Source organism: Mustela lutreola, chromosome 1 (genome assembly GCF_030435805.1).
Source record: "Mustela lutreola isolate mMusLut2 chromosome 1, mMusLut2.pri, whole genome shotgun sequence".
Lineage (NCBI taxonomy): Eukaryota > Metazoa > Chordata > Mammalia > Carnivora > Mustelidae > Mustela > Mustela lutreola.
The window spans coordinates 64794514-64818144 of NC_081290.1; the positions used below are offsets into that span (position 1 = coordinate 64794514).

Below are 23631 nucleotides of genomic sequence, written 5' to 3' on the forward strand. Positions count from 1 at the left end.
GCAAGAGCTTCCCAAACAGGCCCGAAAATGACAAAGCCAGACAGTTTTTTACATTTAACCTCTCGGCCACTTACTTGGTCTCTAATCTTTGCACAACTTGGGAGGTGGAGGTGTTAGGAGTCTGGTAGACAGGGAAAGCCTTATGGACACAGTCTAGGATGGGTCACTCAGTCCTGGGCCCGGAACTGAGCCGCAGGAGCTGACAGCCCGTAACTGTCTTTCTCTAGCAACAGCTTTGCAGCCAGCCCTCAAAGGAACAACTGGGGTGAGAATCATTGTGAGGGTCTCGGGGTTCGGTCTACCTGGGGGAGGCTGGATTTTTGCCAAGGCAGTCAGCAGTGAGCGGCAGAGCTCACTGGCATTAGCACGGGCCCCCCTTACAGAGTTGTCTCCCTATTACAGAGGGGTGCTGGGAGGCGCCAAGGTTCTCAAACAGGTGATGGGAGTGCAAACGCCCACATAGCTTATCTCACTCTTCTTATTTTTAATTGTTAGGCTCACTGAGGCTATTAAGTGACTGATGGGCCCCGAGGAAGGGCTCTTGGCTGGGGCAGGGAGCAGGGGGTGGGTGGCAGGATGGGGGAGAAGGTGAGGAAAAGGCAGATAGAGGGCGCCATATGTAAATCTGAAGGCCAAAAATTTTCTTTTTCTTTTTTCTTTTTTTGGTTCTGGATTCAGAACAATGGTTCCTAGTCATTATGGGGTTTTAAAACCCTAAGACTCAGAATGAGGGTGGGAGGGAATTTGGGGGAGTGGCCAGGAACACTGGGAAGGTGGACTTATTAATCCTATTTATTACATTGCTGACTAAGTAAGCCCTGAAGCAAGTCTGTATTTTCCTGTTAGTATTTTCTTAAAATAAGCAGGGGGAGGGGCACGTGGGTGGCTCAGTGGGTTAAAGCCTCTGCCTTCAGCTCAGGTCATGGTCTCAGGGTCCTGGGATCAAGTCCCGCATTGGGGCTCTCTGCTCAGCGGGGAGCCTGCTTCTCCTCTCTCTCTGCCTGCCTCTCTGCCTACTTGTGATCTCTGTCAAATAAATAAATAAAATCTTAAAAAAAAAAAAAAAAAAGCAGGGGGAAGGCTTGCTGGGGTTTGAAGGAAGGTCAGCATTTTTCCTTAAAACCACCCAGAAGTGTAAGCATTTGTAAACTTCTATTATGCACCAAGCACTGTAAGGGGTGTTAATATATTCTATTCTCTTAAGAGACTGCTTTTTAAAAATTTCTCACCCCTCCTGTCATCTTAACGAATAGGTGTTAAGAGTTAACTTTTTTTTTTTTTTTTTTTTTTTAAGATTTTATTTGACACAGAGAGAGCACAAGTAGGGGAAGAGGGAGAAGGAGAAGCAGGGAGCCACCCAGGTGGCCCATGGGAGTTTTTAGACCTAGGACGCAGAGGCAGTAGAAACAAGCCAGGGGTTCCTTGGCCCAACACTAATGACCATGGCTCGGACAAGTTCATCTTCCGCGGCAGGCTTCCAGATACTCTAAGACATTCCCCTTCCCTCACTGCTCTGCCAATTCGCAGTGGACCCGACTCTCTGACGTCTCCTCTCTGGTCATTCTGGCCAGGGACAGCCCCAAGGGCTCCAAGCCTTGTGTGGACCCCAAGCCTCCGGGGTCCCAGCCACTGAACTCTTTCCTCTGCCCTGATGTCCCCAGAACAGAACAGTTCAGCGACTACTGAAGTGCCGACTCCCTGTCAGGACCAGGGAACAGACACGGCAGCACACAAGATATCCCCCAAGGAGGCTTCGCCTAGTCTCGGAAGGCGGCTCCCCGCGGGGCACCTGGCTTCAGACCCGTCTCGGCTCCGGCTCGTCCTGGGATCCGGGCCAGCGACCTCATTCCCCACTCCGCAGGGCGGCTTTTACCGCAGACCCGGCCCAGACTGTATCCCCCTGCGGAGGCTGTGATTTAACATAGCTGGGGCACGGCACCGGCGTCCGAATTTTCAAAAAAACCCTCCAGCGCGGCTTAGTGCGAGAACCACGGCGCTGGCCCCGCGGAACAGCTCGGCAAAGCACTCCCAGCAGAGCCCGTTTTACAGATCAAGAGACATAGGCCGGACCGGACTGACGGCCACCGGCCGTCCCGGGGCGCATTCGCCCCGCACACCTGCCGGGAGGCAGGGGCGCCCATCGATGCGCTCCGCCGCTCGGCTCCCCACGCCTGGTCCCTGCCCGCGCGTGCCCCTTCCCCCTCCCGGCCGCTTCCCACTTCCAAGATGGCCGCGGGTGGAGCTGACCAGGTACGGAGGCCCCTGGCGGGTGTCCACGGGGACCGGGCGGACCCGAAGATCCTCTCAGGCCTCCCCTCGCGGTCCCACTGGGCCCTCGGGAGAGAAAAGGGCCGGCGACGCCTCTTCGGAGCCCGCGGCGGGCGGGCGAGCGGCCCAGGAGTGGCAGCGGGGCGAGCGTCGAGCTCCAGGAGCGGCGGCGGCGCGGCGGGGGGCGGCAGCCGGGCGGAAGAGCAGCTGCAGCCGGCAGGGGGCGGGGCGAGGGCGCGCGGGGCGGGGCGGGGAAGGGGGCGGGGCAGGGGCTCGCGGGGCGGGGGCAGGGCTCGCGGGGCGGGGCGAGGGCGCGCGCCGCTGTTGGCCGCGGGCGGCTCGCGCGCACCTGCCCGCCCGGCCCACCGCCTGCGGCGCGCCCAGCGTCCTCGCCGCGCAAGTTGCGGCTCCCAGGGGGCCTGGGCTGCGGGCCCGTCGGCCCCGGGGATGGCGTCGGAGCCGCGCTGACTTCGGTACTGAGGGGATCCTCCGGCGTGGGTCGGGCCGCGAGGGAGGGAGGGGGACCGGGGCGCGCGGGGCCGCTGCCACCTGCTGCTGCGTCGGCGGGCGCGGAAGGCGGGCCGGGCCGGGGCGCGCGGCTTAGGGACCGGCCTGTGTCCCCCCGGGGCCGCGCGGCCGCTGCGTTCCCCCGCACCCGGGGAGCGCGTGGGGCCCGGGTGACCTCGCGGGGCCGGGGGCTCACGGCTCCTCCGCCTCTTGGAGACGCGCGCGCTGACACGCTTCTTTTCCGGAACTTGACGAAAAGTTTTGTTCCTGAGGCGCCGGGCTCCTGAGCCCGAGAGGAGCTAGCTCGGCCCGCGCAGCCGCCCCGAGGGGTCCCCGCCACCTCCGGGGTCTCTGACCCCCGACCCCCAGGACCATAGAACCCCCAGCCCACTCCACTTTGAGGCCCCGACCACCGGAACCCTCTCCACCTTGGGATCACCTCCATCTCGGGTCCCCTCCCCCACAGGTTCTTGTCCACCTGGTGGGGAGGGCGACCCCTGGCCCCTACCACCCCAGGAATCATTGAAAGTGGCCTCCACTTAGGGGCCACTGGCATCTGGGGTCTCCGACTCCCGGGACTCCCCTCTACCTTGGAGTTCCCGACCCCTTTTCTTTTTGGAACCGCTGTCGCCAGACCGCAGAACCCACGTTCTCAGACCTCCTGTCCCGGAGCTAGGGGCTCCGGTAACCTCAGGGACGCCCCCCCCCCCTTTCCTGGGCCACAGAATTCCTCTGTGCAGGAGAGACCAGAGAGAATGGGCTTGGGGATCCTTCCCACCGGGCTGACAGAGGGGCCAGAGCTGGGGTGTTGGCGCATAGGCGTCCTCCCTGGGCACAGAGCTCCCAGGAAGAAGATTGAGGCCATGTTGTGGAAGCCTCAGGAAGGGGCAGGACTGGCCACACAGACTCCAGGCTCCTGGCTCGGGCAGTGGGCATTTAGTGGACAGAGCCCTCCTGGGCTGCCCCCCATTCCCCCCCCCCCTTTTTTTTTTTTGAAATTGCACAGCATCGTTTTCCCCAGGAGAGTATTGAAAGCTTTGCTTTGGAAAGTTCAGTGTGCAGGAGGGTCCTGAGCGTTCACTTATTTTATTTCCTGAGGCTAGTTGAGGAGGGTGGTGCCTTTGCGACCCTGTCAGCAGATGTTTGTACCTCCTTGTTGTCTTGACTTCCTTTATTTTTTATTTTTTTAAGATTTTATTTATTTATTTGAGAGAGAGAGAGAGAGGTGGAGAGCACGTGACAGAACACACGCAGGCACACGGGCACCGCCAGGCAGAGGGAGAGAGAATCTCAAGCAGACCCCACTGAGTGTGGAGCCAGGTGGGGCTTGATCCCAGGACCCTGAGATCATGTCCTGAGCCGAAGCTAAGAGGCAGGTGCTCAACCAGCTGAAGCACCCTTTTCCCCTCTTTTACAGCTGGATTACATCTGCACACCGTTAGGTGCTTTGCCTGGGCCTGGCTGGTCTTGCAGCGGTCTTGGAACGCTGCCTCTGGCCCAGTTTCTCTGGCCAGTACCACCCCTGCCTCAAGTGTGGCAATGACTTCTTCCTGACTCCTTCTTAACTCCCTGTCCAGCCCCTGTTGCTCTTTCCCCCTCCACCCTCCACCCCTTGCAGGCTGTCTTAGTTGTATATATTTGATCCCTGTAGATTGTGGGCTCCACCTGATCCCCAGCCCTAATGAGAACATGGTTATTGAGTGAGTATTTTCTTTGGGAAACATTGAAGGAGGTAACATAACTGATCCACGGTCCCCCAGCGGGGTGAGAGGCATGGGTGGGATTCAGATGGCCTTGGGTTGCTCTGCCAGGTTCACCTCCCCTTGGTGTTCAGCCCGGTCCCAGTTCCTGTCCCAGTTCCTGCTTAGCACTTTGCTGTGTGCTGAGCTGGGCTTGCTTCCTCCTGGTGAAACAGTTTTCACAGTGTGCCTCCAGTCCACCCTCTCACATTCAGCATCAGTGCTGCCCCGCCTGGCCTCTGTTGATCCCGCCGTTCTCCATTCCTCTGTTACTCCTCTGGACCACTGTCCTATTCCCCTCTGTCCAGTGGGCCAAGTTCTGTCTTTCAGGCCTGCACTCTTCCTCTCATCTGTGCTCTGATGAAGTCATCTCTAACCCTGAGGACCTGCTTATCAGAGCAGCTTAGTTTGGAATCTGTCTCCCCTGTTGGTCAGAGCTTCTGACGGTCATGTCCCCAGCCTTAACACAGGGGATGCCTGCCCAGCCTATAGTGGGTGCTTGTGGAGCTCTGGGACCTTGGAGAAGATTTGCTATGAAAATAGGCATTTATACATAATATGGAAGAGAAGGTTTTAGGAAAATGAGTGGGTGTCATCTGTTAATGTTTGTTTTAGGACAGTTATGAAATTTCTAGGGCCTGAATTGTTAAGAATTCTAGGTTGCCCAGCTGGAAGGACCTCAGGTAGATCAGCTGGGCTTATCACCTCATTTGACAGATGGGCAGTTGAGGCCCAGAGCTTAGTGCCACAGAGCAGGTGTGAGGAGAGATGTCAGTGACAGGAAGAAACCAGAGGGTGAGGTTTGCCTGCGCAAAGTGGCTGAGTCTGGGCTTTGTTTATGCAAATGAGTTGCTAAAATGGTGGGCCAGAGCCGGCTGGCCGTATCTGCCCAGGAAGAAGTAACACCAGCTTCTGAGGTTTAACTCGTGCCAGGCATGATCTAAACGTTTTATATTTGGGGGCGCCTGGCTGGCTCAGTTGCTGGGCGTCTGTCTGTCTTAGGCTCAGGTCATGGCCCCGGGGTCCTGGAGCCTGGCCTCAGGCTCCCTGCTCAGTGGGAAGCCTGTTTCTCCCTCTCATACTCTCCCTGCTTGTGTTCCTTCCCTTGCTGTGTCTCTCTGTCAAATAAATAAATAAAATCTTAAAAAAAAAAATCAAAATGCTTTATTTGCCTAAGGAGACGGGAGCTGTTATTGTTCCCATTTTACTACGTGGAAATTTGGGCACAGGGGTGTTAAACGAATCCAAGGTCACACAGCTTGTAAGTGGAGGAGCTAGGCTTTGAACCCCAGGCAGCCTGCCTCCAGAGCCTGCATTATTTTTCCCCCTTGTGTATTTCGTTTTTAAAGACCTTTTCCCTGAATGCTAACATACAGAGACTTGTAAAAATTGTTAAGCATTTAGTTTATCGAGCATTGCAAAGCTTCAGCAAGCTGGTGTGTGCTTTGATGTCAGACCTGGTGTGAATCCAGTTTCTGTCGCCGTGTGACCTTAGGTGACTTACTCAGCCTCAGTTTCTCCACCGAGCTTTGCAGCCTTGTGATGAGTGGAGCATGTGATTACACGTAGCAGGTTTGCTGCCTGGCGAGTGTTTAATAAATGGTTTTCTCTTAATAATTAAGACTGTAAGTTGTGCTGGTTTTGCTAAGTGGTCTGAATACTTTCCTCTTCTGTCAGTTACCTGTCAGTCACCTTGAGATCCTTATGCTGAGTCACTTTGCTAAGTCACTGTATGTAGCTGAAACATTTGGGGGTAGTGGGGGGACAAAGCCCCCCCCCCGCCCGTGCAGTGAAAGTCCTTATTTAAAATTTCCCACCTGTGCCTTTTTTTTTTTTTTTTTTTTTTTTAAAACATAACCGCTTTGGGGCAGTGAAAGTTACATGTCTTCTCCTTTGGGTTGTGAAAGAGCCTTTGGGGACCCTCAACAGCTTACCTCCAGTTTCTGCCTGGCTTGCTGATGGGCCAAAACTTACTTAAATAACATTCTGTTATGTTCTAGGCACCTGAAAGTTGCTGTTCACCTCCCAGAGGAATATATTGAACTTCTAGGAAATCCTTTTTTGGGATTGTTTTTATCCTGAAGAAGAACCCATTTAAAAATCAAATTACTTTTATGGTTGACATTTCCATTGTGCATAATGCAAACTGAGCCATTATTCTCGGCCCTGGTGCAGTGGGAAGAGCGAGCGTACGGAAGCCCTCCCCGGTTGGACCATGAGGGCTATAAAGCAGGAGACCATTCTAGGAGCTTAGCACAGGGCCTGGTACTCATTAAATTGTAGCTTTCTGGTGATGCTCCGGGGTCTTTGGTGTTGCAGACCTGGTCCTATCCTCTTGAAGCTTTGGCTCTGTGAGATGGCTTCTGAGGCTGTGGCTGACAGAAAGGAGCAGTGTCTGTCTTCTCTTAAGATTAAGGGTATGGAGGGGCGCCTGGTGGCTCAGTTGTTGAAGCATCTGACTCTTCGTTTCATTTCAGGTCATGCTTTCAGGGTGTTGGGATCGAGCCTCGTGGTGGGCTTTGCATCTGTTGGAGATTCTCTCTCCATGCGTTTGCATATGCACTCTCTCACTATCTCTCTCTCTCTCTAAAATCTGTTAAAAAAAAAAAAAAAGATTAAGGGGGTATGGAAATCAGTGGCAGAGCTGGGCTGATGGGCTGCTTGGCAGCAAAGGCAGGTGCATCCTCTGTGGAGGCTCGGGGAGAGGCACGGTGTCAATGGTGCTGGTGGGGGTATGAGGAAGCAGCCCCCAGCAAGCAGCCAGTGAGGACCCTGGATGGGGAGGGCCCCGGGAAGTGAATGCCCATAGGCAGGAAGAGGTACAGGCAGGTGAGCACCAGAGGATGTCTGCATGGATGGGCAGCACCCTTTCTCCCCGAAGCTGCCCGCAAGTAGAGGTGTGCAGGCTGGGGACACTCAGTCATTTGGGTTTGGCCTCATAAACTGTTTGTTTATGAAGGCATGGTCAAGTCCTTGTCACTGCTTTTTAAAGAGAAGCAAATTAAACTATTGTTCAGGATGGACTTGTTTTCCAAAGTCTCATTCAGAGTCACCGGCAGAGCTGCCATGGGCTTTCTGACTTGTCCGGAAGGCCTAGCCCGGGCGGGGTGCAAGGTTCAGGTCTGGCCCCGGGTGGGGTGAGAGGTGCGCTGTCTCTTGGGGCGGTAAATAAGATGCAGATTCATCTTGCTGCCTGGAGGGAAAAAGCCTTCCTCTGATCTGTACTTGATGTCTTATGTGTTTTTCCTTTGTCTGGGAGGTGACAGCTAGTCATCCTTAAACTTGTATCCCATGGCTGGCCACCTGGGTCTGGAGGAGTTAGAGGGCCTGCGGGGTCTGCCGTGGCCACTGCTGGAGGGGATTGTCCCAGGCTTTGGGAAGCCGGTGTAGAGGGAGGAACTCTCTTCACTTTGACTGTTCCTCCCAGAGTGGTGGGCAGCCAATGGGGCATGGGATGGTCATGCCCGGCTTGCTGCCGGGAACTTGATTGGGGGGGAGGGGTGCATTTCTTTCTCATCTCCTTAGGTCCAGGGCTCACCTTGTTCTTGAAGCAGAACCCACTTGCCATAGATGTTTCTTGAATGGACTGTCCCGGAAACCTGCCCTCTTAGAACCTAATTGTTAGTAATAATTAACTCAGCAAGTAGATTTTTGAATTCTTAATCCATGCAAGGCATTTGGCCAGACAGTGGTATCTGGAACCTGTTAGCCCCATGCCTGCCTGAGCTTAGAAACCCTCAGAGGGCCAGGGGAGCAGCAAAGGGCCAAGGGGAGCAGTGGATGGGGAGCAGCAGAGTGCCAGGGGAGCAGCGGGATAGACAGTTGTCTCAGGTGTGGCCAAAAGGAGCCTCAGAGAAGGGAGGACCTTCAGCCTCCTGGGAGAGCAAGGGAAAGCTTCTCAGGGGAAGTGTCCTTGGAAATGTGCTGTGTCTTCTTGTGGCACCTGCTGCCATATCCCCAGGGATGCTGGTGGCCCAGGCCGTGGGGTTTTGAGAGAGGCAAGGGTGACCGCATGAGGCTGCCGAGGCTGTCAAGGCCAGGGTGGGAGGGCTCTGTGCCAGCTCAGGGAATTTAGGCTGATCCTGTCTTTAGAAAACGTGTGACTTGGAGGCAGGCCATCTGCAGCTGGCCTCCTGGCAGGCATCCAACAGCCACCCTGCAGCCTCTCTGAGAAGCGAGTGCTTTGTGCGTGCAGCCCCGCTTTGGGGCATGCTCGGAAGGCAGGTGCTCTGGCCAGGGGCTTCTGGTTTCCTAGGACTGGTGGCCCCAGGCGGAGGGGTTTGAGGACAGGTGGCCTGGGCCCTCGTGGGGTTTGGTTTGTGAATCTGCTGCAAGCAGAAGGACATGTTTGCTTTTAAGCTTATTTCCCTGCAGGCCGCCAGCCTTGTTTGTGGGGTTTAAGGAACTTCACTTGGACTTGGACCGAGGGAGGTGTCAAAGGTCATTCATCTTCTCCCTGGAAGAGGCCCTTGTTCTGTAGGCCAGGGCCCCAGCAGAGAGGAGAGAGGGGTACAGAGGAGGCCATGGCCAGGTGGCTTTGGACCCTGTCACCCCAGGTTCGGCGCCCTTGTGCTCTTGTGGCGGTTCTGGGAAGGGGTCCCTGCATCCACTTGGCACACGTTTTGTGTTCCATGACTTCTCTCATCTCAGAATTGCTGTCTGCGGGCACCTGTGCAGGTCCTGCAGCTCCTCGCACGACTGCGGGGGCGGGAATTCCTGTCTACTGGGCCTAGACTGTGGTTGGACAGGGGAGAGCAGGTGCCCCCACCGAGCCCTCTCGTTGTCTGTATCCCTGTATCCCTGTATCACCCACTTTCCTGCCAGCCGGGAGGGAAGCCGAGGTCCAGGAAGGTTACACTTTCTTCCTGTGGTAAGCGGCGGAGCCAGAATGTCAGCTGGTCCAGGAACCCAGGTTCCAGTGCCATGTGTGGTGAGGGTTTCCTCTGGCGTTTCTGGCTTTTTGCCAGTTTGACCTGTCAGACTATTGATGGCTTTTCGATGATTCTAATAACTCTCAACATTGCAAGAGATTAGCTTTTCACTGTGTGCTAGAAATGTTTCTTGCTGTATTTTCCTTTTAATTAAAAAAATGTTGAAGTCTCAGGGCGCCTGGTGGCTCAGTGATTTCAGCCTCTGCCTTCGGCTCAGGTCATGATCTCAGGGTCCTGGGATCGAGCCCTGCATGGGGCTCTCTGCTCAGCAGGGACCCTGCTTTCCTCTCTCTCTCTCTGCCTGCCTCTCTGCCTGCTTGTGATCTCTGTCTGTCAAATAAATAAATAAAACCTTAAAAAAAAAAAAGTCGAAGTCTCAAGTGTATGTGCATTTGAATCTCCCTGTGTCTCCCTGTTGGGACTCCTGTTGTTCCACTGCATGGCTGGGTTCAGGGATTTCCTAGGGCAGGGGCCCCAATATTGGTGGCGGTTTTGGCTGGAGGAGCTCAGGCCTGGGGACTCGGGGTGGCTGCAGCCCAGGAAACTGAGGGCAGTGGGAACTGTGGCCTGAAACTGTTCATGTGTGCTGAGGTGGTGCCCAGAGTCTTCCAGAGGATGAACTGAAGTTTTGCTCAGTAGGTTAGAGAAGCACTGGATGGAATACATTTATTTTTTATCATTATTTATTTATTTTTAAAAAGATTTTATTTATTTATTTGACAGGTAGAGATCACAATTAGGCAGAGAGGCAGGCAGAGGGAGAGGAAGGGAAGCAGGCTCTCTGCTATGGGGCTTGATCCCAAGACACTGAGATCATGACCTGAGCCGAAGGCAGAAGCTTAAACCACTGAGCCACCCAGGCGCCCGATGGAATACATTTATAATTTTGTTTCTGTATTTAATCCTAATTATGTGTTTTTGTTTTGGTGTAGTGCAGTGTGGTTCTACCTTGTAAGAAAAAAATCAGTAATTGATCAGTGCAACATTGTAGTTTAATAGCCCTTCCTCACTTACCGGGTCATATTTCAAGATTTTATATTTAGTTCTGTTTCTGAATTCTCCATTTTGATTCTTTCCTTCATTTTTTAAATTTTTTATTTTAAAGATTTTATTTATTTGAGAGACAGAGAGAATGAACCAGGGGGAGGGGCAGAGGGAGAGGGAGAATCAGACTCCCTGCTGAGCAGGGAGCCTGATGTGGGGCTCGACCCTAGGATCCTGAGATGATGACCTGAGCTGAAGGCAGATGCTTAACAGACTGAGCCACCCAGGTGCCCCACATTCCTTCATATTTTTATTTTTTCTTCAGTGCTACACTGGCTGGCTGGTTCCTTCGAATTCTGGGAGGGAGGGAAATGACCCCCTCCCTGGTTCTTCTAATGAATTTGCTTTTGCTGTGTTGACTGGAGAAGGGCCAGGCTTCCTGAAGGGGAGCGGCAAGGCTCAGTGACACCCGAAAGGGAGTGGCTATCATTGTTCCCACTGTGCTTCAGAACCTTCCCCTACTGACTCTTTGATGATGGCGGCCACCAGCAGAGTGCTTGCTGGGGCCTCTGCCTTCAGATGCTTTTCTCATGGTAGTGGACTTAATTCTCCCTGGGTAGTCAGTATAGTGGGGATTAGAGCCCAGGAAAAGTCCCATTAAAACCCAAGAAAGTGGGACGCCTGGGTGGCTCAGTTGGTTAAGCAGCTGCCTTCGGCTCAGGTCATGATCCCAGCGTCCTGGGATCGAGTCCCACATCGGGCTCCTTGCTCCGCAGGGAGCCTGCTTCTCCCTCTCCCTCTGACTCTGCCTTCCACTCTGTCTGCCTGTGCTCGCTCTTTCTCTCTCTCTGACAAATAAATAAATAAAAAAAAATCTTTAAAAAAAAAAAAAAAACCCAAGAAAGTGGGGTGACTGGTGGCTTAGTAGTCGATTAAGTGTCTGCCTTCAGCTCAGGTCATGATCTCAGGGTCGTGAGATCAAGCCCTGCACTAGTGTCCATGCTGGGTGTGGAGCTTACTTAAAAAACAAAAAACCAAAAAACAACCCAAAGTACCATTCTTTATGTTGTTCTACACTGTGGATCAGATTTCTTTTTTCTTTTTTAGGATTATTTATTTATTTGTCATTGAGAGAGCACAAGCAGAGGAGTGGCAGGCAGAGGAAGAAGCAGGCTCCCCGCTGAGCAGAGAGCCCGAGGCAGGACTCTATCCCAGGACCTGAGATCATGACCTGAGCTTCAGCTCAGGGCTGCTCCCTATCAGACTGAGCCACCCAGGTGTCCCCGTGGAGCAGATTTCAATAACCCCACCAGATTTCTTTAGTTTTGATGTTTTGAAGGACAGTGGAAGGTGGCTTAACCTACTCCAGGGTTCTCTGTCTGCTGGGGGCTGTGCTGTCCAGGCTGTGTGCCTCCTACACCATCAAGTCCACCCGTGTCTTAAGCCAGAGAACTGTAGGCAGGTGTGTGTGTGTGTCACTGACAGCTTTGACTCTTGTCACTCAAGTCTTTATTGTAGGTTTATGGTCTTTATTTTTCCTTTTTAAATTTTATTTATTTATTTACTTATTTGGAGAGAATGAGTAGGGAGCAGCAGGCAGAGGGAGAAGCAGACTCCCTATGAGCAGGGAGCCTGATGCGGGGCTTCCCAGGACCCCGGGTTCATTACCTGAGCCCAAGGCAGATGCTTAACTGACTGAGCCACCCAGGTGACCCATTATTTTTCCTTTATTATCTGCCTTCCTGAGGCAGTCTTCTACCTGGGTTTTTATGACTCCATACTAAGCTATTCATCTACCGGGGATGGCCTGTTTTTGGGTTTAGTCCCATACAGCCTGGCTGTGCTGCTAAATAACGCTATGATCTTGGAGCTATTTCTTGACCTCGCTGAGGTTTCCTTGGTTTCCTCCATGGTAATGGGGGTAATATGCCCGGCCTTGTGGACATGTGGGGGGCCATGGCTGACTTGGATGTGGTTGGGGCCATCTCACGGCATGTGGCATACACAATGTATCTTGCTTCCTGTCTTGATGAGGACACCTGGGTTTTAATGCTGTCTTGGAACAGGTAGCACTTGACTTACATGTGGGTTATGAATTCATGTACTTTTGACAGAGGTGTTCTGTTATTTATTTATTTTTAAGATTTTATTTATTTATTTATTTATTTAATTTTATTTTTTTAAGATTTTATTTATAAGATTTTATTTATTTATTTGACAGAGACAGAGATCACAAGTAGGCAGAGAGGCAGGCAGAGAGAGACGGGGAAGCAGGCTCCCTGTTGAGCAGAGAGCCAAATGCGGGGCTCGATCCCAGGACTCCGAGACCATGACCTGAGCTGAAGGCAGAGGCTCCACCCACTGAGCCACCCAAGCGCCCCAGGTGTTCTGTTGTTATTATTTTTTTTTATTAAGTAGGCTCCATGCCTAGCGCGGAGCCCAGTGTGGGACTCAGACTCACCACTGTGAACTCAAGATCTGAGCTCAGATCAAGAGTTGGCCGCTCAACCCACTGAGCCACCGTGGCGCCCCTTCTGTTTATCATTTTTCAAAAAACTGTGAAAAACAAATAACCCTTTCTCTGCCTGGGCCTGTCCTCACACCCTTTGTGTCAGCCCAGGGGGTCAGACATGTGACTGGTGGGGTGCTGGTGATGAAGAGCAAGGTGATTGTTGAAGTACTGTTTTACCCTAGCCTTTGTTGGGGTTATTGTCCCATTATTATTTATTTATTTATTTATTTTTATTTATTTTAATTTTTAAATTTTTTTTATTTATCAGAGAGAGAGAGGGAGAGAGAGTGAGCACAGGCAGACAGAATGGCAGGCAGAGGCAGAGGAAGAAGCAGGCTCCCTACTGAGCAAGGAGCCCGATGTGGGACTCGATCCCAGGACGTTGGGATCATGACCTGAGCCGAAGGCAGCTGCTTAACCAACTGAGCCATCCAGGCGTCCCTATTTTTTATTTTTTAAGAGATTATATTTCATATCATGGTGATACATGCTAGAACTGTAGCTTCTGGTTCTGCATTAAAACTTGGCTATGTAGGACTTTTTTCAAGGATTTGTCCCTAAAAAGGGCATCAGAACATTCGAGCTCTATAGCAGAGGAGTATGTCTTAGGCTTTTATAGCTACTGTCTTAATTTCCATCTTTGTGTTTTTTTCTAGTTCCTCCTCAGACCAAGATGACTGATGGAAACCTGTCCACCTCTACAAATGGCATAGCCTTGATGGGCGTTCTGGGTGGTCAGCCAGGAAACCACATTCAGAACCTGCAGCACTTGACTCTCAAGGCCCCCCGATCCCTCTCATTGCCAGAGTATGGGCCCAGGCTGAAGCTTGGTCCTGTAGACGATCGGCACAGCCTCAAGTCTGTGGACTCCGGCATTCCCACCCTTGAGATCAGTAACCCGGAACCCGTCCCTTGCAGCGCGGTCCATGTGAAGAGGAAGCCGTCGGAGCCAGAGATCGTCCCTGAGCGAGCTTGCCAGAGTGCTTGCCCACTGCCTTCCTACACGCCCCCGGCTACCGGCGGTGCCGAGTGGGAGCAGAGCGTGCGGAAGTCATCCACATTCCCCAGGACGGCCTATGACTCGGTGAAGCTCTACAGCCCCGCCTCCAAAGCCCTGAGCCGCAGCGATGATGTGTCTGTGTGCAGCGTGTCCAGTCTCGGCACGGAGCTATCAGCCACACTGTCTGTCAGCAACGAGGACATCTTGGACCTCGTGGTCACGAGCAGCTCCAGTGCCATCGTGACCCTGGAGAGTGACGATGACCCACAGTTCACGGATGTCACCTTGAGCTCCGTCAAGGAAACCCATGAGCTTCGCCAGCAGGACTGTGCAGATGGAACCGAGGATGGGAGTAAACTGAAAATCTTGGGACCACTTAGCAGCTTCTTTACCAGGTAACGCTGTCTTTGTCTCCGTGAGAGTTAGGTTCTCCAAACCGGCTGCTCTGTTCTCATCTGAAATGTGCTGTGCGCTTCCTGCTTTGCCAAGCAGACCCCAAGTCCGACAGGCGACCGTGATTTCTGCCCAGAGCCTGGAGCCAGGTGCAGTGGTGGGTAGGACTGGTTTGGAGGTGACCCTACTGTCTGCTCGCCGTCACCTCTGTGTCCTTCCCTGGCTCCCTTGCACACTTTGTTGTCATTTCCCAGCTTCTGAGTGGCTGTGGCGGAGGGTGACCCGTAAATGGCCAGTGCTAACAGATTGGCAGCCTTACTCTGTCAGCCTTGTCCTCTGAAGGGCCCTTTACACTCAGGGTTAAGCTCAGGGTTAGGAACCAACATCCCCCCTCGGACCCTGCAGGCCTAACATAGTTCTGGTGTTGCCAGGCAACCCTGGCCCCATGCCCCCACAGGGCTGTGTGCTGGGCCCGTGTTCTGATGCTGGCCCTGCCCTGCGGCTTCTGCTTTCCCCCCCCGGGCTGGCACCAGGCCACTTGGTTGCCAAACCAGGGCCTGCAGGGCCCCTGTGTCTCACCTTTAGCCCTGGGGTGCACAGCTCCCACGGGGCCTGCTTCTTACCTGTCCTCTTGTGCTTTCATCCAACAAGTGTGTGTGTCCCGGGCTCTGCTCTTAGCAGGGGACTGTGGGAGGGGTGTGTGCATCGAAGTGTTACAGGAACTGACTTCAGGTCAGGCGCATCAGGGCAGGGGACACATCAGTCGTATAAGTAGCCGGGGACCTCTGGGCTGTGCCATGCTGTGGGGAAGGGCACGGGGGGTGTGAGTTGCTGTGCAGGGAAGTGGTGACTTGTCCCTAACTGCCTGTTGGGGGACCCATTGCTGTGGTTGGCACAGCTGCCCCTGCATGTGTGTACTGTAGCAAAGTCCAAGGAGGACACTTTGTGGTACTGGGTGTCCCCTTTTTCCTTTTTAAAGATTTATTTATTTATTTGGGAGAGAGAGAGCTCAAGTGAGGAAAGGGGCAAAGGGACAAGGAAAATCTCCAGCAGACTCCCTGTTGTGTGTGGAGCCCGACCTGGGGCTTGATCCCACAACCCTGAGCTGAAATCAAGAGTCAGATGCTTAACTGACCCAGCTAGCCAGATGCACCCGGTTGTCCATTAGAGATGGTGTGCTGTGCTGGTGGGCATCCACGGGAGACTTCTGTGGCTGTGGGCTTAAAGCCTAACTCACCGCAGCCCCAGCTGCCTCACCGTCTGAATGTGGACATCGTTCCAAGTGAGCCTGACACCACTTTTGAGTGAAAAGATGTCTGGTGCAGGCTGTGGTTCGTGGGGGATCTCTTCTCTGACTGCTGACAGTCAGGTGTGAGGCCTCTGTGGTCCTGGAGCTCAGTAACCCAGGACTGCCTTCAGTGGGAGGTGACCAGGAGCGCTGGGGGCAACAGTCACTGTCCCTTCTGCAGCCATAGCCCCAGAATAAGTGGTTTTGGTTCTAATTAGCATGGCTGAGCTGTTCTCTTTTCTTAGGTCGGTGTTTTCAGCATTCTGGGTCTGTAGATCCCACCTGGGTGCCTGGGACACGTGGGGTCGTCAGAATCCGTCCCCAAACTCCAGAATCCAAATCTCAGGAGAAGGGCTGGGGAGACCATGTGTGGGTTCTTGGCAAATTTGGAAACGTGGTTTGGGGTAGGGGTGGCTGGGAAGCAGCCTAGAGGAAAGAGCTGAGCTTTGAACTGAACACACCTGCACCTGTGTCCTCGCTGTGTGACCTTGAACAGGTCACTTCACCTGTCTGAGTTGGCTCTCTTACCTCTTAGATCGTATTGAGTAAGTGCCCAGCCCAAGGTGCCCATTATGTTGTTGATATACAAGGTCCGCTTCTGGGACCTACTTCGTGTGGCGGTCACGGGAATGAATTCGGTCCACGTGTGTGACTCTCACGGCTGCGCCTGGCTCTGGCCGCTGCCTTGTCTCAGCGGGATGGAACCTTCTCTCCCTTTGGAAGGAAACACTGCCAGTTACTTGGATCGTTGCTGAGGCTACTATTCTTTTTTAATTGATGCATAGTGGACTACGCTGTTATGTTGGTTTCAGGTGTAAGACAGTGTGACTGGACTTTCACGCGTGTTCCTAAATGATCGTCGAGCTGGATCTCAGTACCATCTGTCACCATTCAAAGCTGTTACCTGGTGTCGACTACATTGTGTTCCCTGTGTTGTGTGCTGTGTTCTTTTGTCTTATTTAGTTTATAACTGGAAGTTTGTACCTCTAGATCCCCCTCCCCTATTCGGCCCATCCTCCTCCCCACCAGGTTGCTCTTCATTTCGCAGTCTGTTCTTGTTCTTTTTTTTTTTTTTTTTTTTTTTTTAAGATTTTATTTATTTATTTGACAGAGAGAAATCACAAGTAGATGGAGAGGCAGGCAGAGAGAGAGAGGGAGGGAAGCAGGCTCCCTGCCGAGCAGAGAGCCTGATGCGGGACTCGATCCCAGGACCCTGAGATCATGACCTGAGCCGAAGGCAGCGGCTCAACCCACTGAGCCACCCAGGCACCCTGTTCTTGTTGTTCTATATTTTAGAGTCTGCATGTAAGGGAAATTATATAGTATGGTAAAGCTTCTGTTTTTTGAAAATCTTTTGTAGCTTTGTGCCGCAGAAATGAAATGTCTCCTCTTTGTTTTATTCTCTGGTTCTTGTCTCCTTGGCCCTTTCATAAAACATTAAAAAAATTTTTTTTAAATTCTTTTTATTTAAGGAATCTCTACACCCAACATGGGGCTGGAACTCCCGACCCTGGGATCAACAGTTGCGTGTTCCACTGACTGAGCTGGTCAGACACCCCCTCATTTACCCTTTTAATGGCTGTGACATTATGGTGAGCTGCCATTAAGCACTTTGGGGAAGCAGGTGGAATGTTAATGGCAAATGGATCGAAGTTTGTGATCTCCTGGGCTGAGTCTAGTGAGTTTTTTTGTCCTAGAGTCTTAAAGTGTTAGAGGAGCTTTCCATCTCAAATTCCTTTGAGGGGGAAGAGGGTTCTGTGGCAAGGGTGTTTGGAACCCACTACACGTTTTACAGGTGAGTCATGCAGGGGGCCCTACTCACAGTAAGGCCTGTATGAGTTTTGTCGAGGGCAGGGCTGGGGCTAGAGCTGTGCTCTGGAGTTTCTGGCCCAGCCTTCTGAGTCCTCCTGTTTCCCTGCTTCATCCCCTGACCCAGGCAACTTCCTTTACTCTTGTGCTTCTCTGTTCTCCTTGTCCTCACTGAGTCAATTTCTCGGAAATTGTAGGAGGAAGTGTGGGCAGTAGTGGAAGGCTCATCTGGGAGAATGGGGCTCAGAGGAGGGGCTGAACACAGTCACGAAACGAACTTGTGGCCAGAGGGGGCAGACTGGTTGGTGGCCCTGACTGCTTTATGATGGTGGTGGTCTGGGAGAGATAGGAGCAGAGATGGGACAGGATGGTAGGCTGGGCCTGACCACTGTGGACCCAGCTCCCTCTGTCCCTTTGACCTGCTCTCCATCTGGGCTGTCGAAAGCCCTGTGGTATTGATGCTGCCTTGAGCTGAGAGATGGTCCTGGGCCTTTAGGGACTCACAGCTGGTGGGGGGGGACAGAGCAGGCACCGCGAGGGTGGGGGGCATGAGTGCAGTCATGAGGGTGTGAGCCTATGAGCCTTTGAGTCTCCTGCTTAGTAGCTGTGTGACCTTGGGCAAGTCATTTTACTCTCCTCTGTGCTGTTAAATGGGGGCATGAAACTGTAAGGTTAGAGATCAAATCAGTAAGCCTTTAGCACACTCCCTGAGAAGTAGTAAGTAGTGGCTTTCTGTGATGCTAACAGAAATGTTACCACTTCTAGGAAATAAGTTGTTCTGAAGCTTTCTCTGGTTCTTATCCTAATGTGGTGCTTACTTTGATCAAAAGTTATGATGGAAAAAGTTAAATCAGGATGTCTGCACTGTTGACATTTTGGGGTGGATGAATCTTTGTGGCTGTCCTGTCTAACAGCCTCCCTGGCTTATGTCCCCAAGATGCCAGGAGCCTTTCACAGGGTCGTACTGGGTGCTGCCTTCTGTCCCAGGCAGGGAGGGCTGGGAGGGGCGGGTAGGATCACCCAGCCTGTGAGAACCACACTGCTGGCAGGTGTAGACGTTGGTGTCTGTTTCCCTGAAGGAAATATACTGATGTCACATAATTGGAGCAGGATCCCCTTTGTTTGGAGAGAGGGCCTGTGTTAAGGGGTCCTGTTTCACCCGTGTAGTTGAACAGTGTTTGTGTAGACGAGAGGAATCCAGTAATACGCGTGTTTTCCACAGGAGACGGCTTGTTTCTACAAAGCCAGGGTTTCCCGGCTGCTAATCTTCACGGGCCTGGGAGCCTGGAAGGTGATAATCCGCTTTGCCCACTTATGGCTTTTTCAGGCAGCTCTGTATGCCGCTCTCAGCAGAGACTGGGTGTCCTTGCTGAGGAGCCATGCTTGGGCTGTAGTGGAAGCAGATGAAGGGGCTTGCAGCAGGAGGGAGGATGGAGAGCTGCCGGGGCAGGGGAGGCTGGGAGATGTGGTGCCCGGCTGTGTTCTGAACTGCTCCCACCCCCCAAACACCTCCCCCCACCCTGGGAGGGAGCCCCTGGAGACGCAGTCTGCATGGGGCTCACCCCAGCGGCGGGGGCCTGTGACACAGTGAGCAGGGTGCTGGCTGCTCTGACCCAGGTTCGAACCTCTGTTCTACTATTTTTGGCCTGTGTGACCCCAAGAACTCCCCTCTGGTCTGTGGTCCCCCGTGTGTACGGGGTGGCAGGGGTTCACTGCCCCTCTGGTAAGGAGCGCATGGAGTCTTCAGAGAGACGCCGCGGGACAAAGTCCAGGCCGAGTGCATCCCCAGCTTGCAGCTTGGCTTTGTGGGCCTGCTGTCTGCTTTTGTTGGGGATTCACATAAGATTCCACTGTTTTTATGGGTCTGTGTAAGGACAAAGAGGAAACCATTGTTTTGAGAAAAGTCTTTAAGGCATTTTGACTTGGTGTGAATGTGTTCAACTACAACTCCTGGGCTTTGGGGGTTTGATAACTTGGAAGGGGCTATGGACAGTGCTAAGGAGGAAATGTGCTCCTTGCTTTCTTTTTTTCTTTCCTTTTTTTTTTTTTTTTTTTTAAAGATTTTATTTATTTATTTGACAGGCAGAGATCACAAGTAGGCAGAGAGGCAGGCAGAGAGAGAGAGAGAGGAGGAAGCAGAGAGGAGGAAGCTCTCTGCTGAGCAGAGAGCCCAATGTGGGGCTCCATCCCAGGACCCTGGGATCATGACCTGAGCCGAAGGCAGAGGCTTAACCCACTGAGCCACCCAGGTGCCCCTCCTTTTCTTTTTTTTTAAAGAAACTAATTTTTAAGGGGGGAGAGAGGGGCGGGAGGAGGGCAGAGGGAGAGAGAGAACCCGAAGCTCTGAAGTAGCCTCCCTGCCCCGCGCATGGCTCGCCCTCACCATCCTGAGATCATGACCTGAGCCCAAACCAAGAATTGGACACTTAACCGACTGGGCCCCCTAGGCTCCCCATCCTTACTTTCTCTTTGGAGAGGTGAGTTTGTTTGAGCTAGGCAGAGAAACTTCAGAGGCACGGGGAGTGACAGGCGGTGGCCGCTGCGGGCCCCTCGGAGCACGTGGCCATGGTGGCCTTGCTTGATCTTCAGTCCTGTGGGAGAGAGCGTGTGTGGGTAGGTGGACTCTGCAGGCGGGCTTGCGCCTCATGTGGGCCACTCTCCTTCCTGTGTGTGCCGTCTGGGTCTCTCAGAGCTGGGATTCTGGATAGGAGTTGGGTGCTGTCAGCTTCTCCCGAGAGGAGCCAACCGAGGCAGGAGGAAGCGGAGAAAGTTAGGCAGTATTGTCCGGTAGGGTGGTGTCAGGGCCGTGCAGCTCTCCATTGTTGGCCCTGTGCTTGTCCCCTGGAAAGTGCCAGGCCACTGTGGCTGTGGTGGGGTGGGGCGGGAGGGTCCTGACCCTGACTTCTGAGGGTTGGGGGGTGGGGGTGGCTCTGATGCAGCAGAGGGCCTAGGGGCCCAGGGTAGAGCCCAAGACTTCGGCCCTCACCGGGAGTGTGAAATCACCTCAGTCCTTGCATTGTTAGATCCTTTCTGCTTAAACTTTTTCGGGTGGTTTCTGTAACCTGCGCCGAAAGCTGATGGATTCAGGTAAGTCCTGTGAGTAATTCTTACTCATAGGTGGGGAGACTGTGACAGAGGGTGGTTGAGTAACCCGCAAGGGATACAGCCGGCACTGGGCACAGGACTCCAAACTTAGGGTTCTCATCTGGAGAATAGAAACAAGTTCGGGTGTCAAAGGGAGGAGGTGTGCATGGGTGTGAAGCACCAGGCACACAGGAGGCACACCGTCTACGTTACTAATTGGCTTTTGCCCAGATGTGTGCGTGCGCTTGTGGGTGCGTGTGTATGTGTGCGTGCGTGTATGCGTGCACACACACCTGGGGCACGCATGTGCGCACGCCACGTGATATCCGGGAAACAGCCCTGATGGGTGTTCCCTGGACCTAGCTGTCTGCTGCTGTGTGGGCCCAGGTAAGGCGGGCACTCAGCCAATCTGGGGGCTTCCTGTTTTTGTTTGCAGAAGGGGCTCAGGGCACCTGCCTTATGGAGCTGTGAAAAGAAAAAGCAGCTGTGTGACCCCGGTGCTGGGCTCCAAGCACCAGGCAGCAAGGGAGGCCCTGTGGCCCTGTGGCATGTGAGGACGGTTCCTAGACAGACATAGAAGTCCAGAAAGAAATACGGGGACTCAGAGGTTGGCAGGTCTTTGAGTGTCTTCCTCGTGGACAAGGTCAACACGGTGTCTGGCAGGTGGAAGGATCAGCATGCATGAAGTCATAGGAGCAGGAGAAAGCCCAGTGTTTCTGGGAAAGCGCTGTGGCCTGAGGTGCCCAGGATGGAGAGCCGACAGGCTCACATACCCAACTCCACAGTCCCTTCTCTTTCTACTGGAGACACCACACTACCTCTTTTTTAAAAATTTATTCTTATTTTTAAGAAATCTCTGTGCCCAAGGTGGGGCTCAGATTCAGCACCTGAGCTCCAGAGTCACCTGCTGTATGGACCAAGCCAGCGGGGCGGCCCTGCATGGTCTTTGGGGACATGTGTGCCATGATCAGCTGTGGGGGGGTTGCTGGGAGAGCAAGAGGAGATGCGCTATGCTTGGGCCGGGCAGGGTCTGCAAGTGTGTAGCTGGGGCCGACGGAGGCACTGCTCGCAGGTCAGGGGGTCCACTCTGCGGCACCCCTTCGGGGCACAGAAGCGTCTCGGTGCGAAGAGGGCATGGTATCTGAGCAGGTTGAGAAGGCTGTCCTCGCTCACTGAGTCCTGAGGCCTTCCCAGGCTGGCTGTCGGGAGGGGGTGCAGAGCAGATTCAGTGACAGGCCAGGGCGGCCAGGAGCAGGAGAAGCAGAGAAGATTTTGGCAAGGACGCCAGGAGGGCAGCCGCTGTTGTATTAAGTACACATCCGTGAGGTGTCTCGACGATTCCGAGTACTGTCCTTTGTGTGAGGAGAGTTTTCCCTGGCCCTGTTTGGATGACCCCACTCCCAGGCTTTCAGGCCCTCTAGGATTTCTTGTGCCAGGTGGCTTTTCAGCAGCTTAACCCCAGTCCTATGGAATGCCTGCCTTTTCCAAGCACGGGCTGACCCCGCTGAGCTGCCACTGGCCCTTGTTACAGCCCCTGCCAGGTCCTTGATGCCCTGACTCCACCTGACCTTCATTTCCAGGGGTTCTTCCGGGGCGGGGGTGGGGAGAACGGCACACGGATGGTGCAGCAGCCACAGGCGGCTAGTGTCCATGAGAGGTCCGTTCCAAGAGCTCACTCTGAACAGCTGAGCTAAGGGCGTGCTGCCTGCCTGAGCTTTGCTTCCTGGTGATGGTGGGCCCCGGCACGGTTCCCTGCAGGCCTGGGGGGTTGCTGTGCACTATGCTCTGCCCTTCACCCTGTTTCTCATCAGGCCTATTTTTTTTTTAAGAAGCATTTACCAAGGGGCACCTGTGGGGCTCAGTTGTTAAGCAAGACTTCCGCTGCCTTCCGCTCAGGCCATGATCCCAGGGTCCTGCGATCGAGCCCCATATCCAACTCTTTGCTCCATGGGGAGCCTGCTTTTCCCTCTCCCTCTGCTGTTCCCCTGCTTGTGTACTTGCTCTCTCTCTTTCACAAATAAAGAAATAAATAACGTTAAAAAAAAAAAAATACTTGGGGCGCCTGGGTGGCTCAGTGGGTTAAGCCTCTGCCTTGTGCTCAGGTCATGATCCCGGGGTCCTGGGATCAAGCCCCGCATTGGGCTCTCTGCTCAGCGGGAAGCCTGCTTCCTCCTCTCTCTCTGCCTGCCTCTCTGCCTACTTGTGATCTCTCTCTCTGTCAAATAAATAAATAAAATCTTTAAAAAAAAAAATACTTACCAAGCATCTGCCCTTTGCCAAGGCACTGTGCTAGGTGCTTGGGATTCGGCTGTGGACAAGACAAAGACCCTTGTCCCTGAGGAGCTTCTGTTCTGGTGGGAGGAGAGGATAATACCCGAAGTAAGTACGGGGAGCACAGATGTTGACGGTGATGGGTGGTGCCATGGGGAGAACAAGGCAGCGGAGGCAGGAGGAGAGACTGGCCAGGGCGGGCTCTAGAACACACTGGTCAGCGGGGCCCACAGAAGCAGGGCCTGCCTGGTGCACGAGCGGGAGACACTTCAGCAGAGACGAAGGAGGCAGGGAAGTTGACCCCACAGATTCCTGGCGAAACTGAGACAGGCTTGGAAGGGCCCGGGTAGGCCTGGTGACTAGAGAAGAGGACGGAAGCTGGGGGAACAGAGTGAGCCATGACAGGGGTGGAGATGAGGTCAGTGGGACCAGGTCCTATGCGGGCCTGCAGGCTGTCAAGAGCTACCTTGACCAAGAGCGAGGGGAAGAACTGCAGAACATGGGGCAGAGGACACGTGCTAGTCTTCTACTAGTTTGCCACACAGCAGATGAAAAGTAACCAGATAGCAGATTAAAACATCAGTGGCCCCTGGTCACATGGCTACGTTCTCTCTGGGGGTCTCACAGGGGTGGAACCCAGGCGCTGAGCAGTGGAGAGCAAGGAGCTGTCACCTTCCTGGCTCAGTCAGATCATTGGCAGTGCTTGGTTTCCCATGGTCTTTGGTTCCTTGATGGCCATCAGCTGGGGCTGCTTCCAGTCCCTAGCTGCTTCTGCTGTGCCTTGTTGTGTGTCCCCACTGTCTTCAGTGCAGCAACAGGGAGCCCCCCCTTGTGTACAGTCCTTC

General features: G+C 53.5%; 1 protein-coding gene across 5 annotated transcripts in view; it reads left to right on the forward strand.

Moving 5' to 3' along the window:
* Nucleotides 1-2067: 2067 nt before the first annotated feature.
* TBC1D14 (TBC1 domain family member 14) overlaps nucleotides 2068-23631 on the forward strand; it is a 104166-nt gene continuing 82602 nt past the window's right edge. For 2 of the 5 annotated variants that reach the window (XM_059165836.1, XM_059165847.1), the window contains exons 1-2: nucleotides 2071-2250; nucleotides 13598-14336. In XM_059165836.1, coding sequence (XP_059021819.1) covers nucleotides 13615-14336 — 722 coding nt within the window. In that variant the 5' untranslated portion in view covers nucleotides 2071-2250; nucleotides 13598-13614. Of the gene's footprint in view, nucleotides 2251-2584; nucleotides 2742-13597; nucleotides 14337-23631 lie in introns of those variants that run through there. The other 3 variants (XM_059165868.1, XM_059165858.1, XM_059165875.1) reach the window with 3 other exon arrangements.